The sequence below is a fragment of the Eriocheir sinensis genome, chromosome 4 (assembly GCF_024679095.1).
Source record: "Eriocheir sinensis breed Jianghai 21 chromosome 4, ASM2467909v1, whole genome shotgun sequence".
Lineage (NCBI taxonomy): Eukaryota > Metazoa > Arthropoda > Malacostraca > Decapoda > Varunidae > Eriocheir > Eriocheir sinensis.
In genome coordinates this window covers 24,901,001-24,918,691 of record NC_066512.1, presented here as the reverse complement: position 1 = coordinate 24,918,691, position 17,691 = coordinate 24,901,001, and the positions used below count along the sequence as shown (strand labels likewise).

The 17,691-nt window shown below is 44.1% G+C and overlaps 1 protein-coding gene across 17 annotated transcripts in view; it reads left to right on the top strand.

Moving 5' to 3' along the window:
* Window positions 1-376: 376 nt before the first annotated feature.
* LOC126980848 (protein polybromo-1-like) overlaps window positions 377-17,691 on the top strand; it is a 28,561-nt gene continuing 11,246 nt past the window's right edge. For 7 of the 17 annotated variants that reach the window (XM_050831266.1, XM_050831223.1, XM_050831189.1 and 4 more), the window contains exons 1-22: window positions 377-718; window positions 2,103-2,125; window positions 2,815-2,926; window positions 3,545-3,793; window positions 4,293-4,439; window positions 6,069-6,104; window positions 6,340-6,522; window positions 7,016-7,269; window positions 7,553-7,770; window positions 8,053-8,171; window positions 8,847-9,011; window positions 9,355-9,570; window positions 11,166-11,333; window positions 12,603-12,824; window positions 13,318-13,497; window positions 13,907-14,065; window positions 14,517-14,710; window positions 15,157-15,298; window positions 16,339-16,440; window positions 16,682-16,858; window positions 17,019-17,150; window positions 17,348-17,509. In XM_050831266.1, the coding sequence (XP_050687223.1) occupies window positions 2,103-2,125; window positions 2,815-2,926; window positions 3,545-3,793; window positions 4,293-4,439; window positions 6,069-6,104; window positions 6,340-6,522; window positions 7,016-7,269; window positions 7,553-7,770; window positions 8,053-8,171; window positions 8,847-9,011; window positions 9,355-9,570; window positions 11,166-11,333; window positions 12,603-12,824; window positions 13,318-13,497; window positions 13,907-14,065; window positions 14,517-14,710; window positions 15,157-15,298; window positions 16,339-16,440; window positions 16,682-16,858; window positions 17,019-17,150; window positions 17,348-17,509 (3,360 nt within the window). In that variant the 5' untranslated portion in view covers window positions 377-718. The remainder of the gene's footprint in view (window positions 719-2,102; window positions 2,126-2,814; window positions 2,927-3,544; window positions 3,794-4,292; window positions 4,440-6,068; window positions 6,105-6,339; window positions 6,523-7,015; window positions 7,270-7,552; window positions 7,771-8,052; window positions 8,172-8,846; window positions 9,012-9,354; window positions 9,571-11,165; window positions 11,334-12,602; window positions 12,825-13,317; window positions 13,498-13,906; window positions 14,066-14,516; window positions 14,711-15,156; window positions 15,299-16,338; window positions 16,441-16,681; window positions 16,859-17,018; window positions 17,151-17,347; window positions 17,510-17,691) is intronic. The other 10 variants (XM_050831281.1, XM_050831258.1, XM_050831213.1 and 7 more) reach the window with 9 other exon arrangements.

Below are 17,691 nucleotides of genomic sequence, written 5' to 3'. Positions count from 1 at the left end.
ACGTGAATGTATACCTAATAAAGGCGTACTTGGTTTGTTTGTGTAATATTGACTAAAACTTCTTTGTAAGCTATTTAGCTTATGAAGCTTGGTAAGCTATTGAGCTATTTTGACTTTGATAGTCTTGTAAGCTATTTAGCTGTTCGTTCTTTATTAGGTTTAGTGTACGCTATTTGTGTATTTAGCTCTATATTTCGTTGGGGCTATATTTGTAAGGAATTCTTTAGCTGTTTGTAAGCTATTTATTTTTTAGCTATCGTAAGCTACTTGTTCTTTGTAAGCTATGTATTCTTTATAAGCTATTTAGCTATATATGTATTATTTGTTAGCATAATAGTGATAAAATGTAAGGTATGCATGCGGTCGGCGGGGTTCTGGCGACAGTGTCCTAAACAACACAGTGGCGCGGGGACGCGGAGCGGCGGCCGGACGGACACACCACCACCCCACGCACGGCACGGCACGCCACGCACCGGGCCAGGCCAGCTAGCGGCTATATCTGAAGGAGCAGCGGGCGGCGGCGGGGGCTACGTGGCCAGTCCCAGGGGCAGCGAGGACCTGTGGGGGCTGGGCGGCGGGGAGCGCGGCGCCCCCTGTGGCACCCCCGAGTGTTGCCTGGCGGAGGGGCGGCGCGTGCAGGCCCGGCGGGGGCATGACGGCGCGCGGGGCGGCTCTCTAGGTGTGTGCAGCGCCGAGGAAGTGAAGCAGCATCGCCGGGGTGAGTGTGGGGTGGCGGGGCGGGTGGTGGCAGGGGGGAGGCGGGAGGGTGGTCGCTGCCCCGTCGGGAAGGATGGGAGGCACACAGGGAGAGGTCAAGGGTTAGATGACTGAAAGATGCCACAGTTTTTTGCTAAATTTCTCTGGTGTCGGGTATAGGCATGTGGGAAGCTGTTCATGAGGTTGCCATGTTGGTGGGGCAGGTGGTATGGGTAGGCAGGGGGTAGGTACACATGGGGAGTTCAAGGGTTAGATAACTGAAAGAGGCCACAGTGTTTTGCTGAATTTTTCTGGTGTCGGGTATAGGCATGTGGGAAGCTGTTCATGAGGTTGCCATTAGATGACTGATAGATGCCACAGTTTTTTGCTAAATTTCTCTGGTGTCGGGTATAGGCATGTGGGAAGCTGTTCATGAGGTTGCCATGTTGGTGGGGCAGGTGGTATGGGTAGGCAGGGGGGGAGGTACACATGGGGAGTTCAAGGGTTAGATGACTGAAAGATGCCACAGTTTTTTGCTAAATTTTTCTGGTGTTGGGTATAGGCATGTGGGAAGCTGTTCATGAGGTTGCCATGTTGGTGGGGCAGGTGGTATGGGGAGGCAGGGAGGGAGGCACACACGGGGAATTCAAGGGTTAGATGACTGAAAGATTACACAGTTTTTTGCAACATTGCTCTGGTGTCTGGCATGGGCATGAGGGAAGCTGTTCATGAGGTTGCCATGCTGGTGGGGCAGTGGGTGGTATGGGGAGGCACTTCAGGGGCTGGATGAGTGAAGGTTGCCATAGTTTAAATGCCACTGCTCTGTCATCTGGTATGTTCATTAGGGGAACTGTTCATGAGGTTGCCATGTTGGTGGGGCAGTGGATGGTATGGGTGGGCAGCGAGGAGGCACACAGGGACCGGGTCTTACCAGGATGTCTTACCAGGATGAGGTTCACAGGCATGGAGCTCCAAACATGCCAACACACCACCGTATATAGATGATGTAACAAAAATGAGGTGTGTGATTTAAAACACTGTGGAAAGTGTGTTGTGAGCACTATATGCAGATGGCTACCCGTATTTCCACAGTAGCCGAGTCTGTTGTTTGAGTAAATTTATTTAATGTGATGGGTAGAAATAATGTTTGTTTTTATTCTAAATATCCTGAAGTTTCAAATACTGTGCTATACCCAAGTTTAGTAATTAGAAATATATATTTTGTATAGTAATAGAGGTTTCTAGTTAGTAATTTTAGGAATACAGTTATTGCCAAATTTGTTTTAACTGTTTGTTTTTGGACAATAAATTATATATTTTTTAGTGTATGCATTGTGTATATGCACACATGTGGATGCATATGCATCAGGAAACATTTCTTATTTTTGCCTTTTCTTCGGTTTCAGATGTCGGTCACTCCAGGAAACAAGTAAGATATTTTTAGTTATTAGGTTCTTCCTAACATAGTAAGTGGCCTTGTTTCTTGAAGATATGAGGTGTGATCATATTTGAAATGGCGTTACTCATGAGGGTAAGAGTATGGTACCCTTGTTGATGAAGTCCCTGGAGCATACAGGGCATCAGGGCTATAGATGTAGATAATTATTAAAGGCCTCCAAGCCTGTGTCTGTCATATGAGGCACATAAATGATTCATGAAATCATTGGACAAAAACTAAGAAGAACTTTACACATGTTTATTCAAAGGCACAGCAACATTTTTCAGCTTTGTAAAATATTAATGAATTGCATTTTAATATTGCCGCCATAATAATTTATCCATTTGATAATGTATGACCATTTCAACGGTTATTCCTAATTTTGGTGTAAATATGAAGTGGGAGATATCTGAAACAGTGAAAGAGTATTTATTAGGTGAATCAAGGAGTTACTACCCCAAAATTTGAAAAACATGAAACATGCAACCAAAATTAAGTTGACCAAGCAAGACAAACTAGCATTTAAGTCTTATAGTATGAAACAGCAACATTTTAGTAGACTAAACTAAAGTGAGCGACCAAACTGAAGTCAGTCGATTCTCAGTCAAGTGCATGTAAAGCTGACTTATCCTGCCGAGTTGTTCCTTTGTGTTGGCATTGACTGGAGTGTCTTGGTGCAGGGTGATCTTGCCTAAGCGCAAGCGGCCAGAGGGGGAGGAAGGCGGCAGCGGCGGCATGTCCACCCCACTGGCTGAGGGCAGACCCAAGAGGCGGAGGAACGACACAACGCTGGTGAGTCTCTTAGTGTGGGACAGCAGCATGTTGGTGGACCCTTACAGTTACAGTTTCTCTACACCTTGTTTTTCATGTTAGATATCTTTACACATATCAACATAATATGATTCATATTTAATGTGATACAGGACTTGGTTTTAAATCAGCACACCTTGATATAGATCAGGTAGGATGGCCTTTTATAGCAGTGCCTTTTTTGGATATGAAACTGCATTTTGAATTTTACGTTATCCCAACTCTGATGAATCCCACACAGTGCAGTATGCCCTTTACAAACTACAGGGGTGATTTTGGAATACAATACTACACCCCCAGTCTTGATAGTTTAGTGTATTTATATCACTGATTATTAAGATGACATTACTTTCTTACATTACATCTTTACTAACTAACCAACTAGCATGGATCTACGTCCTTACATGACTTTTTTTTTTTTTTTCTATCTAACTGACCTGACATTATATCCTTGCATTACTTCTTTTTTACTAACTAACATGACAGTACATCCTAACATTACATCTTGATTTACTAACTAACTTGACATTACTTCTTGTTTTACTAACCAACCAAAATGACATGACATGACATAACATCCTATCACCTTCCCATTCCCAGGTGGACACAATTCAGTACATTTTTGACGCTCTGAGGAACAAGAAGAAAGATGAGGACTTGTACCTGTGCGAGCCCTTCCTGCGGGTGCCTCGGAAGAAGACAGAGCCCCAGTACTACGACATGATCAAGTCCCCCATCGACATGCTCAAGATACAGCAGAAGATCAAGACTGACGTGTACAATGAGCTGGAGGAGTTTTGCAAGGACGTACAGCTCCTGGTGGACAATGCCAAGCTTTATTATGCCAAGGTAATTTGCTGGAGTTACTATTCCTGTTATTATTGTTGAGATCCATGTACATAATAAGTTAACCTGTATCTTTGCTCTTTCATCCCTTTCACTCGTAAGCACTGTAATGGTTTTCTGTCTACTGCGTTTCCAGCTTCCTATGAATTAGACTCCTTCAAGAGGGGGGTATCAAGACACCTCAGGAACTAGGTTTTACAATTCTTTGCTGTCACCCTCTGCTTTTTTTTGTTAGCAGGTATTCTTTCTTAGTTTTTTGTTTAGATCTTATTTTTTTCTCCTTATGTAACATTTGAAATCTTTAAATGACCTACAGCAAACTCACTCAGAAGCCTAACCCAACACACTCATAATGCCCTGCTTGTTTCTTTTTATTTTTCCTCTACCCTTTTGCTTTCTTCACTTATATCATTAAAAGAAAAGTAAATGACCTGCAGCAAGCTTACTCAGGAGCCTAACCCAACACACACTCATGACACCCTCCCTGTTTCCCTCCCTGCAGTCCACAGAGGAGTACAAGGACGCCTGTGAGCTCTGGGAGATCTTCTTGGCGGCGAAGGAGCGCGCCCCCGAGGAGATCAACAAGGAGAAGCTTCGGCAGCAGCAGATGGAGGAGGAGGAGCGGCAGGGCAAGAGGGTCAGCACAATGGTCTCTCTCGCCGGCTTTACAGTGAACCATTATTTTTAAGAAGGGTCTTATACCAGCACTGCTACCTACAATTTCTGCTCATGTTGAAGTTTTTGCATCTGCTCCCTACTTCCACTACTATTACTATTATTTTCACTACTTCTGTTACTTCTATTATTATTGCTACTACTTTTCTTATTACTGCTACTACAACTTCTATACCACTACCATTATCTCGAGTGTAACATCCATTTTAGTTCGGCTGCTAATATCAGTAAAACTAAATATATTTGCTAATGTATACTAACACTGAAGACATAATAGATGCTTATATTGATACAAATTAAATCTGAATATATGCCTTGAGTTAAGCCTGTACGTGCAATTTAAGGTGTTTTGATGTGTGTATGTACAGTTGTGGAAGGCAAAGGTCGGATATTTAGTGAGTCGGATCTTCAAGAGAGAATTCATTATCGTTTTGTGGTTCGAGGTGTAGGTTCAAGGTAATCTGGCCTAGGGTATGTTCGCCAATTCATACAGCGGGCTTTTTTGTTGTTGTTATTTGTTCATTGCCTTTGAGCTGCCTCCCTTGCTGTTAAAAAAAAAAAAATCCAATTAGTGTTTATATCAGGAACAAAATTTAGTCTTGGTTAGAAAATTGAGTGAAGATGGGAGTAGAAGTCACCAGGTTGGCATGATCACACCTTTTTACTATTATGAAATGCAACAGGTAGGGGAGTTCAGACACTATCAGCTATCCATTCAGCAGCCCCCAAACACCATTATAACAAACCTACCGGGTCCTTATGTCAGTTGCCTCGCTCTCCTCGGCCCCAACCCTCCCCGCCGTGCCCCTCCCTGTCCCACTCCCCACCTCTCCCTAGTGCATATGAATTAGTGAACATACTCTACATTTACCTAGTGCATTAATGTTTTCTTCCAGGACTGTACATATATGCGTTTGCTTCTCGTGAATATGCTGTTAACATTGATATATCGAGCTTGCAGTGTTGTCTCATTTGCTTGGTGTTGATTACTCAGACATTTGTTTTTAGTATATTTTCCTTTATAAGTCATGAGTGATAAAACCATATTCTTACTTAATTCACCTAGATATTCTTACTTTCTTTGACTTCTTTATTCTCTTACATATTCTTACTTTCTTTAACTCCTTTGTTCTCCTGCATATGGTTGTGGGTCATGAACTCCAGATGTCTGTGCCTTTAACTTAACTTCGTTTTCCTTTGTCTTTTGAGGCTACCTTCATCACCACAAACTTAATCGCCTAAAATTTAAACGTCGTATTAGCCTTTCTTAACAACGATGTGGGTGGTTTGTCTTTATTTTTTTAACCATTTCCCTGACGTGGTTGTTGGCTTTGTTTATTTTTTAATACCACTTTTTTACAGATGAGGTTAATACATTGACTTGACTCTGGGAAAATCCAACACCTCTAACTAGCTACTAACTCTGCCAAAAATGGAATTATAAAGTCAAACTAGCCGCATCACTAAATGAATACTAATACAACGTTTGAAAAATCTGATAAACGTTTCTGCAGCAACTTGATGGGGAGTGAGTGGGTCTAACATGACTAATGAGATTTTTACCTCCTTGTTTCCCTTGTCTGACCCTGTCCTGTTTCTGTAGGGAATGTTTGCCAGGTACCACACACCATTCCACTCGGTATGCATATGAGGAAAATGTATCTTTGGAAAATTGAGCTGATGTGTGAAAATGATGTCAAAATTAAGAATGTTTGTCACTCTTGATTAGGACAGTTCATTTTCATATTTCAGTACAGTTGACCATGCTTGTTATCATTATACAAGTATGAATATGCATATAACTTGGCAAACACACCCTACTGTAAAACCTCTTGGAAGGCCTTTATACTGACTATTGTTCTTGTGCACCCCAGCAGAGGAGCCGTGGCATGCCCAAGACCGCCCTGGCTATGTCTGCGCCCATGATCCTAGAGGAGGACACGGAGCCCATGACCATGGAGGACGCAGTTGAGGAGCTGTTTGGGGCCGTCATCACTGCCATGGACAATGAAGGGCGCATCTACTCCTACGACTTCAGGCTCCTGCCATCCAAGAACGTCAGTATTGCAGGAATTTGTCATTGATGGGCTTTTTCTTTTGGGGCATTCTGGTGGTGCTTAAGTCTTTACTACTAAATTCTTTGTCATTGCTCATCACTGTTGCATATCACAGTGATAATTTTCAAGTTGCAGCTCACAACTTATTTAGGAAATATGAAGTCCAGAGTGATTATACTCTAGTTAAGGTTACAGATGGTAGAGGTTGATCAAAGAAAACATGACAAAGTATTGCTGAGTGACCTTTGGGTCCTGAACATGCTAAAAATTGAGTAGAATGGAAACTGTTCATTAGGAGATTAGTGCCACGGTATACAAGAAGGTTGGAAATCTTTCAAAGCAAGACTAAAATGTACTGCAGTGCACCTCATTTGCCATGTGCCTGAGGAAATGATCGCTTCTTTTTCAGTCAGGGCTTACAGATATTTTGCTATTGAAACAAACTGAAACATGCTTATTTCAACAATAAAGTAGGATTGGTTTGTTCTTCCAGAAATACCCGGAATACTACCAGCTGATTGAGCACCCCATCGACCTGAAGATGGTGGCCCAACGAATCCAGGCCAAGCAGTACAAGACTGTCGATGACCTTGAGGATGACTTTGCTCTGCTCTTCAACAATGCCTGTTCCTTCAACGAGCCTGGTTCACGGATCTTCAAGGATGCCCGCACCCTCAAGAAACTAGTGCAGCTGCGCAAAAATGACCTCTTACAGATTCTCAATGCCAAGAAGACTGTGCGTCTCAGGTGGGTGGCACTCGCCTGCATTAGTTTGGTAGATATAACACATTCTTCATGGCTGCACTTTTGGTGTTGTGTCTTGTTTTGCTGTTCAGTGCTTAGTCACATGATGGGTTTTAGTTGGTACACAGTGCATCGATTACATTGGTTTCAGTTTTATATCAGCATGGAGGGAAAGGTCAACATACCTCCCTCAGCCTCTTGCCACTGGATATAATTAAATTATATCTTAATCTTGAAAAAAGATCTTAAATTCAATCCTAAGAGTTTGATCTTTGCTGTGATGCAGGAGCAAGAGGAGTACCTCCAACAAACCCTGGTCAGTACTTGTGGCTGAACTGGAGGACGGCGTTGAGCTGCCCCTGCCAGAGGAGGATGGTGTGGGTGGGGGCACAGAGATGCCTCTGGGTACTCCCCACGAGGACGAGGAAAGTGACGAGGATGTGGACCCTGACAACCCACAGTGGCAGCTCTTCCTGGCCGCCAAGAACCTCACGGCTCCCAGCGGTAAGACTTGCCCGATGCTGCTTTGTCTGTTTGTCATTGGGTGGTTCAAAGTGCAATAATATTTTTTGTGGTATATAGTATTCATTTCTTTGATTATTTATATGTATATTTTTGCTTATTCATCAACATACAGTAAGAAGAAATTGTGCATAATGTTTTCTGTAAGATTTTTTTTTTCCAAGAAAGAGATGTTGATTAGTTTTGTTTGAGGTGCACTCGGGGGAGCTTGTGAATTCATGTGGCACAGCAATGAGAGCTGGTGCATGCTTTTGTTCTTCACAGATCCGAATTACCAGTTGGTGGAGCCCTTCAAGCGGCTGCCCAACAGACGCTGGCATGCCGACTACTACGTTGAGATCAAGAATCCGATATCCATGTCTCAGATACGCAAGAAGATTGTGGTAAGTGGAGCCATTCACATCCCTTTCATGTTGAACTGATCTCTTTTTTTTTTGGCTTCAGAATTTATATAAAGTGAGGTGTTTTATTTTTTATTTGTGTTTACTTTGTTTCACCAAGATTTTAATATCAGATATCAGGTCATTTATTCATGTAATATGACCTAACCTCTCATTCACCTCAAGAGTTGATAAACATTAAGTAAATTGTTAGTTATATGTGCTTGAATCATGTTACCACCTCACCTCCTCATCCTAACCAAAACACAAGGCTACCAACAATAATCATCATCATCGTTTAACGTCCATTTATTCCCTATGGTGGGGTTGGACGGGATATGAGCCTCCTCCACTGTTGCCGGTCCATAGCCATTTCTTCGTGATGTTCAGCCTCCTCATATCTTCCTCCACCACCTTTCTCCACGTCTTCCTTGGCCTTCCTGGTTCTATTTCCTTCTTTATCTTAACTTTTAGTCCAAAGTTGGATATTATGTCTGTGTGCACAATGATATTACCTTCTCTTGTGCCCACTGACTTATGATGAGTGGAATAGAATACATGATGAAGGACAATAAAAGTATACCATTATATTAATCATTCCCTATAAATAATTCCCTTAAAATCCACCATGATTTATTGTGATGTGACTGGTGTTGATGTGAAGTTTTATATCTGCAGAAAGGGGATTACCGCTACATCCCAGACATGATGGAAGACTTCAACCTCATGTTCGACAACGCTCAGCAGTACAACCGGCCGGACTCCAGGATCTACCGGGATGCCGTCAAACTCCAGAAATACATCCAGAACAAGGCTGAGGAGATCATGGCCATTGAGGATGAGGTGTGTGTGTGTGTGTGTGTGTGTGTGTGTGTAACTGATAACAGACTGACAACCAAAGTAGTAAACAATGGGAACCCAGGAATAGTAGGAGACGGAGCAGAACGAGTGCCAGGTTGAGTGATGAAATTAGAGCATGTGCCTTAGGAGGATGGAGAGTTGGAGACACAAACAGCAGGCAAGGAAGGTGTTTGTCCTGCAGTCCTAGTGATGGCCTAAGATGATGATGATGATAAAGAGAGCAGAAAATGCCAAGATAGAAATACAAATACGGTAGAATAGAATAGAAAGACAAAATGTAGTTCTTGAGATGTCATTTTACCCTCGATGCGTTTATTTGTTCCAGGACTCCGACAGCGACAGCGACGATGATGACTCCCACTCCCAGTCTGTCTCACGCGGGCAGCGGCGGCTGGCACGACCCCAGCGTCCACTCACCTTCAAGCGGCGCGCCAAGATCCTGTTCAAGACGCTGATGGACTACATGACGGAGGACGGCCGCCAGCCCATCGTGGCATTCATCGAGAAGCCCAACAGGAGGGACTACCCAGACTATTATGAGGTCAGTTGTCAGTCCTCACTTGTCCCTCTGTCCCCTTATGTCCCTCCACTTCTATTATCTTCTATATTATCTCTCTCTCTACTACTGTCATTGCTTTCACTTTCATTTTCTCTTTCTTTTGGCATCTTAGGTGTTTGGGGGCTGCTGAAGATACAGATCATAGTGTCTGCACGCCTCCCTCTCTACCTGATTTGTCTCTAATAATGATGCTGTACTGTAATGTGAGTGAATGTCTGGGTTAATAACTTGGGGTTTGATCATGTACTAGAAACAGTATCTCCTGCCAGTACCTTCTCAGTAATTTTGGTGTGTGTGTATTTACCTAGTTGTGAAATACAGGAAGTGCGTGTGTGTGTGTGTGTGTGTGTGTGTGTGTGTGTGTGTGTGTGTGTGTGTGTGTGAGAGAGACCAGGAGGATGTCTGATTCCATTTTGCTTATAGGCTCAGGTTATCCTTCACTTGAATGTCATTTTGATATCATGTATTGCTGTGTGAGGAAGGATTAGTGACACAGCTGACTCAGGAGTCTATATCATTGTTGTTTATGAGCAGATTGATTGGCTGATAGCTGCTTTTACAGGAACTTCTGTTCACTCAATAACTTGCCCATGAGTCTGATAATATTCCTTGCTCTGACTTTCTTACAAGTTATAGTAATTTCTTAATAACTTCAGAGTAAAATTCCTTTCCTGTTGTTACTAGAAGGTTACTTCTTTACTTTAGAGAAGTACTGGCAAGTCATAGCTATATTGTTACTTATTCAGAAACTTTACTGCACTTCTTTGTCATGTCGCTTGTCAAACCAACTTTACCTATTCATGACGTTATTCATCAGACGTGCCAGCCATCCCTCTCTCATAACAGACCCGTGTGCAAGCTTGCCCGTAGGTCCCTAGCTTGCCACAGTATCTTGTAGGCCCTCATGATGTAATTCAGCTTTCTCCTCAGACTGAATTGTTTTCCCACTCCTTGCACGAGCTGTTTAACCCGGTAGCAGCGACGGGCCAAATTTGTGCCATGATATCAACCCCCCAAAATAGATGATACATAATCTGATCACAAATACTTTGGTATATATTATGAAATGGTTTGTGGGAGGGGTGATTTTTTCTCATTTTTCTCGCTTGGAGGGACCATTAAGAAACATGATCCCCGCTGCTACCGGGATAACCTACTTTTGGTGGAGGCCATTTCAACTCCCAACTCTTGGCTATGGGGGAATGGGGTAAAAGGATAACCAACAGATCCCTTTCTTGCACAAAAATTGATTTTTCCAGTCTGGTTATTAACGTTTGGCAGATGTGAAAAATCTCTTTTGTGTTTGTATTGGGATTATTTTTTATTATAAACTGGCTGTGAGATCATCCATCCTCCCAATGCAATGAAGGCTGTAAAATGTTATGTAAGTTCTTGTCCATTATTTTCTTCTTGCTGGAATAATTTAACAGTAAGCATTAATTAACCTTTACCCAGAATGAAAGCTTTGTCTACTTGTTCAGGTGCATTGGCTCCCACTAACCTCACTTCACTAACCCACCTAACATTAGTAGCATGGAGAGGCAATGAAGAGAAAAAGAGAATGTGATATTATACAGGTGATTACTCAGCCAATAGACATGGAGACTATTGAGAGTAAGATCAAGGGGGAGCGCTACAACACGGAGGAGGAGCTCATCTCGGACTTCAAGCTCATGTTCCACAACTGCCAGCGCTACAATGAGGAGGGCTCGGTCATCCACACTGACGCCACCACACTGGAACGGGTGAGGCCTGGGACTGGGGGTGAAGGGGTGAAGGTGGTGTGTTGTAGGGTAATTCAAAGGTGGTTGTATTTGCGTGGTTGTAACTGTGGTGTTTGGGGCAGTGAGGTTATCATGTTGTAGGGTTTATGAGGAATGATATTTGGAGGTCACAGTTGCAGGGTTGGTTGTTGCATTGTAGTTTGCAGTAGGGGTGGGGGACTGAATGTGGTGTTTTGTAGGGTAATTGATAGGGGGTTATATGGGGGTGGGTTGTGGTTGTCATGTAGGGGGTGATGAGGGCAGCTGGTTGGTGGTGGTATGAGGAATGGCATGTGGAGGTCTAGTCGTCGGGTAGATCTGTGGGTTGTGGTTTGCAGTGGTGTGTGTCAGGGATGGTGTTTATGATGGTCGTGCAGTAAGGAAAGGGAAGATGAATGCAGAGTGGGAGGTGTGAGAGCAGCAGGCTGTAGGGTATACGAGGAAAGATATTTGGAGGTCATAGTTGTTGGGTAGATCTGTGGGTTCTGGTCTGCAGTTGTGTGTGTCAAGCAAGATTTGTAGCCCATTGAATCCTATAAGGGAAAATAAGGACATTAGATGCAAAGAAGAAAAAGGAGTGTCTTTAGGAAGGTGTTCATGATGATTCTGAGATGTGTTATGTGGGGAGATACGGAGGAAGGAAAGCAGAGATGGATGTTGAGTGGGAGGTGTGAGTTAAGGTTGTGTGGTTAATTGGTGTGTGTCTAGAGATCTAATGGTATGGCTCCAGGACTTTTATGGTAGGGTTAGGATCCTAGGCCCAAGGGTTATATTTAGTGACGACCATCTTTACTCTGTAGTGGGTCTTGTGAACTGGAAGCGATAGTTCTCATTGGGATAGTAAAGAAGTAGTTTTTATACTTTAAAGGTATTTATAGCATAGATAGTGATTTAAGGCATTCAGAGGAGAAGGGCATAAGGGACAGAGGCATTTTTTTTTATAGTTTACACTCTGAAGGGCAGGCTACACATTTTAGGAAGAAGAAACAAGTTGCAAGGGAAAAGCGGCCTTGTATTTAGTGTACCGAGGGTTTCTTTTCCCTTGCAATTTATACTTTGTTCTTCCTGGAATGTGTAGCTTACCTTCCCCAGTGCAAACTAGGAAAAAAAAAAAAAAAAAAAAAAAACTTTGTCCCTTACACCCATTCTCTGCTGGATGCATCATTTACTCTTCCATTCCTTCCTTCATTTATCCTCTTCTTCCGCACTCCCTTGTCCTCCCTACCATGTAATATCACCTTCCTCTCTCAGGTGTTAAATGAAAAGATTCGTGAGCTAAACCAAGGAGACAACAGCCTGATCAAAGCCAAGCTGCTCAAGAAGCCCACCAGGTTCCCCGTGTACGCCTGCAGCGCCAAGCACGTCAAGAGCCTGTACAGCGCGGTGAGGGACTTCAGGGACAGCGAGGGGCGACAGCTGTCCGAGGTGTTCATGAAGCTGCCCTCCAAGGCTCTCTACCCTGACTACTATGAGGTGAGGAGGAGACTTTTATGGAGTGCTGGTGTAGTTTATTTTATTTTATGCTGAGTATTATGAGTTGAGGATTAGTGAGAGTGCCAGTGAAGTTTATTATATGTAGTTTATTAGCTTCATTACCAGAGGATTATGGTGCTTGGTAATAATGCTGCTTTGTCATTGCCAGAGGATTTATTTTTAGTTAATGATGCTATGTATAGTGTGGATTCTGTGTGTGTTCCTTCAGTTATGTCATTTATCTGTGCATGCTTTCAATACAGTAAATGGAAGGTGTCTTTACAGTCTTTACCCATGATATATAAAGATAATAATAATAATAATATCTAAGGATGACAATAATACCATCGCCAAGCCATTCCTGTTTGCTTTTGTAGGAGCAGCACCAAGTGGTCTTTTTTTGTTTATTCTTTGTTTATTGCCCTTCAGCTGTTTCCATTACTATAACAAAAGCAGCAGCAGCCCACTCATCACCTTCACACCCTTGCCACAGGTCATCAAGCAGCCCATCGACCTGGAGAAGGTGCTGCAGAAGTGGAGGAACAACGCCTACCCCAGCCTGGATGACATCATGGCGGACCTCACCCTCATGTTCCAGAATGCTTGCCGCTACAACGAGCCCGACTCACAGATCTACCGCGACGCCCTCACCCTCCAGCGCCATGCTCTCGAGGCACGTATGGGGCTGGACTTTCTGCCTCACCCTGTTTTGTCTTCTCTCTTTTTGTGTGGTGCTGTTGAAGCTTTCCCTTACTCTTACCTATCTCATAACAGGAAGACTGCATTCTCTACTTTCCCTCCCCTTTCCCTGTGCCTTTTTTACCTCCATTTTCTTTAGCTTCTGTGTGTGTGTATGTGTTTTCTTCCCTTTCCTTTCACTCTTCCTTCCTACTCCTACACATGCTTCCTTTATATCTGTCCATCTCTTTGCCTTTCCCATCCACTACTCTTAGTGTTCATATGTATTTTCCTCCTCCCTTTCCTCTCACTCTTCCTTCGTACCCTTAAATGTGCTTCCTTTATTTCTGTCCATCTCTATGCCATCTTCCACCTCTCGTAACACATGCCTCCCCACCAAGCAGAAGCGTCTGGAGCTATGCAGCCTGGACGAGGGCATCCCCAACGTGGCGGCGCTGGTGCAGGAGCTCTTCATGTCCCTGTTCATCAGTGTGTACAACCATGAGGAGGAGGACGGGAGGTACACTGCCGAGAGCTTCTGTGAGCTGCCCGACTATGATGAGGTGTGTTGGTTGTTTGGTTGGTTGGTGTTAGTATAAGTAGGAAAGTGTTGTGGGTCTTTGTTGGTGGAGGTAGAAGGGGGAGACCAACTGGACGATTGAAGAAGAGGTGTGATGCTGGTTGTTTGGTTGTGTTAGTAATAGTGGAACAGTGTTATGGGTCTTCGGATGTGGAGATAGAAGGAAGGAGACCAGCTGGAAGACCGAAGAAGACCAGAGACAGTATGTGTAGAGGAAGACACGAGTAGGAAGTACATGAGGGAGGAGAGATTGTACTGTCAAGAGTGGGAGAGGGACATAGCCCATACTCCTACATAAGGAAAATTAAGCTTGAAGAAAGGAGGAGAAAAAGAGTGTTATGGGTCTTGTAGTGCATTAAAGGAAAACCCACAAAAAACAAGACTTATAAATTGTAGACACTGATACATTTCTTTGCTTCATTCCGATCTCACAGGTGGATGGGAAGAAGATGCGAGCTCTCTCCTACGACATCATGAAGAGGCGGCTGGACAAGGGCCTGTACACGCGCCTCGACCACTTCCAGGAGGACATATTCTCCGTGTTTGAGCGTGCACGGCGCTGCTCCAAGCTGGACTCCCGCACCTACCTCGACGCCATCACCCTGCAGACTGAATACATGAAGATCAGGTCAGTCCAGTTTTGCTTTACTCTCCCCCTAATCTCTCTCTTTCTGCTTCTCTCTTTGTTTCTTTTAGTGGGAACCTGATACATTTAATAATATGGACCTTAATACTGTGGAAGGTCATTTCATTGTCCAAGATTCACCTTCAACTGTGATCTCTGGAAGGCTTCACTTCCCCCATAGAGAGCAATGCAGCAAGTCACTGTCAGCGTCGCCAGATTGTCTGACTCAAAATACTGCATTTATCAGCGTCAGACCCACAACTTTCACATACCCACACAAATAATGACATCCAGTTAAAGTTATCGTTAAAACCATTAATTATCTATGCCTTTTTGCAATAGTTTTGGGTCAGATACTGGAAAATACAATGCTGAGTATGATTATCGGGTAACGTTGGTCAATATGCAGCACACGGCCTCCTAACGCACATACTCATGCCACACAACAGGGATGAGCTCTGCAACCATGGCCAAATCCTCAAGTCAAAGGCACTGGAGTTCACTGAGGTGGGTCTGAACGCCCAGCTGGAGAGCGGCCGCAGCCATCGCCAGCAGGAGTCGGAGCAGGAGGCGGAGGATGAAGACTCGAAGGTGAGGGGACAGTGGTGTGCTGGAGGTGAAGGGTGACTGATGATGCATGGGTGAGTGAGGATGAGGGATGATGGATGGGTGGATGAGGGTGTTGTTGTTTCAGTGGTGGTGGTGATGGGGATAAGGAAGTGTGTGTCCAAGGTTGAAAGAATGGTTGTGTGATGATAAAGAAGGGTGACGGGAGATGGGTGGGTGAACGACAGTGGTATTGTATCAGTGGTGGTGACGGTGATTATGGAAGTCTATGCTAGTCAAGTTAATGCAGTATAGGATTGGTGGTACTCAGAAGAGCTGTGGAATTAGAGGTAGGAGGGAGACCAGCTGGAAGGCCGAGGAGATGGGTGGGTGAACGACTGTGGTATTGTATCAGTGGTGGTGACGGTGATTATGGAAGTGTATGTCGTCAAGTTAATGCAGTATAGGATTGGTGGTACTCAGAAGAGCTATGGAGTTAGAGGTAGGAGGGAGGAGACCAACTGGAAGACCGAAGAAAGCCTGGAGTCGGTGTGTGGAGGACAAAAAAGATAAACATGAGAGATGAGAGGAGAGACTCGTAGCCCATCCAACCACATAAGGGAAAATGAGGATGAGAAGAAGTATAGGTTTGGTGGTAGTAATGAAGGGGGTGGTAAAGGATATTTTGAGAGGTGGGTGTTTTGGATTGCCTTGTAAACGGTGAGGTAGGCGAAAACTTATAAGAGTAGTTGGTGAGTGAAAAAAAAATTGAGATGTGTAGTTAGTGCGGTTACAACAGGTTTTAAATTGTGGTTAGATTGATATATGGATGGATGAGAGATGGTATATGAATAATTCTAAAGAGCTACCGTTAATATATATCATTGTGTTGAGGACGCAGAGCTGTTGTTACTCCCTTGTTGTGTCGTTTATTTCTGCCCTATTACCAAGAATCTCACATTGTCACCCCCCACACACATATATAGTTTTTGTCCACTTCTCAACCATGTGGACAGTGTAGGTGAGAGGGGGAGCAAAGTGATCCGTTTTAAGGTAACACTCTTTAAACTACTTCTCTACCACAGCCTCCACCGCAGCCCACGGACGGCACAAACAACAGCAGCCTGAGCCACAACGAAGTGCAGTACTTTGTAGGGGACTTTGTCTACCTCTCCCCGCCCGACAAGGTATGTGTGTGTGTGTGTGTGTTTGTATTTATGCCCAAAAAAAGCAATGGCGCCACTATAAACACTTGCCTGCGCCATGACGGGCTGGGGCCAAACACCATCCAGGCCCCTCAAGCAAACCTACCGGTGCTGTAGGCGTAGACGTAAAAAAAAAAAAAATAAATAAATAAATAAATAAATAACACCTTCCCTTAGAACCCTCCTCCCCCCAGCAATTTCCATGATCCCTACCTCCCCGCAGAACTGTGAGTACCCCATCCTGCACATTGAGCGCCTCTGGACCAACAGTGAGGGCCGGCAGATGGTCTATGGCTGCAACTACTATCGCCCTGCCGAGACCTTCCACCAGCCCAACCGCAAGTTCTTTGAGCAGGAGGTGTTCAAGACGGATCAGCACCACGCCTACCCACTCACTGAGGTCTGTTTGGCCTTAGCCGTGTTCACCCTGGAAATATCTAGTCAACCAATCTTGTAGGTGATTTTAACTTACAGGAACAGTCATATATTGTTTTTATTTACACTTTGAAACATTGTCACATCAGATAAGATATTAAAATGTGTGCATCGCCATGTTGCAGGTAATTGGGAAGTGTTATGTGCTGCCCCTTGTGGACTATGTCAAGACGACACCGGAGAATGTGGATGAGAAGGACGTCTTTGTGTGTGAGTCGCGCTACAACAGCAGGAACAGGTTCTTCAAGAAAATCAAGGTGAGCCTTGACGACTGTTTCTAACGTCTTGACACAGTTACACAGTTTCACACTTAATGTTTTGGCTATGTGAATAGTAGTGTATAAAAATGAAAAATAAAGTGTTTTTTTTAGCAATGTACGCTGACTGGATAGGTAGGTATATTCAGTCATATGTTATGATTGGTGAATTCATCAGTGTTTCTTTATGTTTGCAGTCCTTCCCATTCAATGTTGGGGAGCGCGTGAAGCTGGTAGAGCGGCTGGAGCCCCTGGAGATGAAGCGTGTCGACTCCATCTTCAAAGAGAGGATAGAGCGCCATAAGGAGGAGCTGGCCGAGCTGGAGGAAGAGACCAAGGTCATTCGTCGCCCTCTGCCGGTAAGGCCAATGCTGTGGTGGGGCTGAGGGCAAAGGCTGAGCCAGACCCTTGCACCACTTCTGTGTGTGTGTGTGTGTGTGTGTGTGTGTGTGTGTGTGTGTGTGTGTGTGTGTCAGTGGACCACCCAGCCTGAAGGGACTGTGACTATTGCCTAAACAACAAGAGTTTTCATCAATTGTTT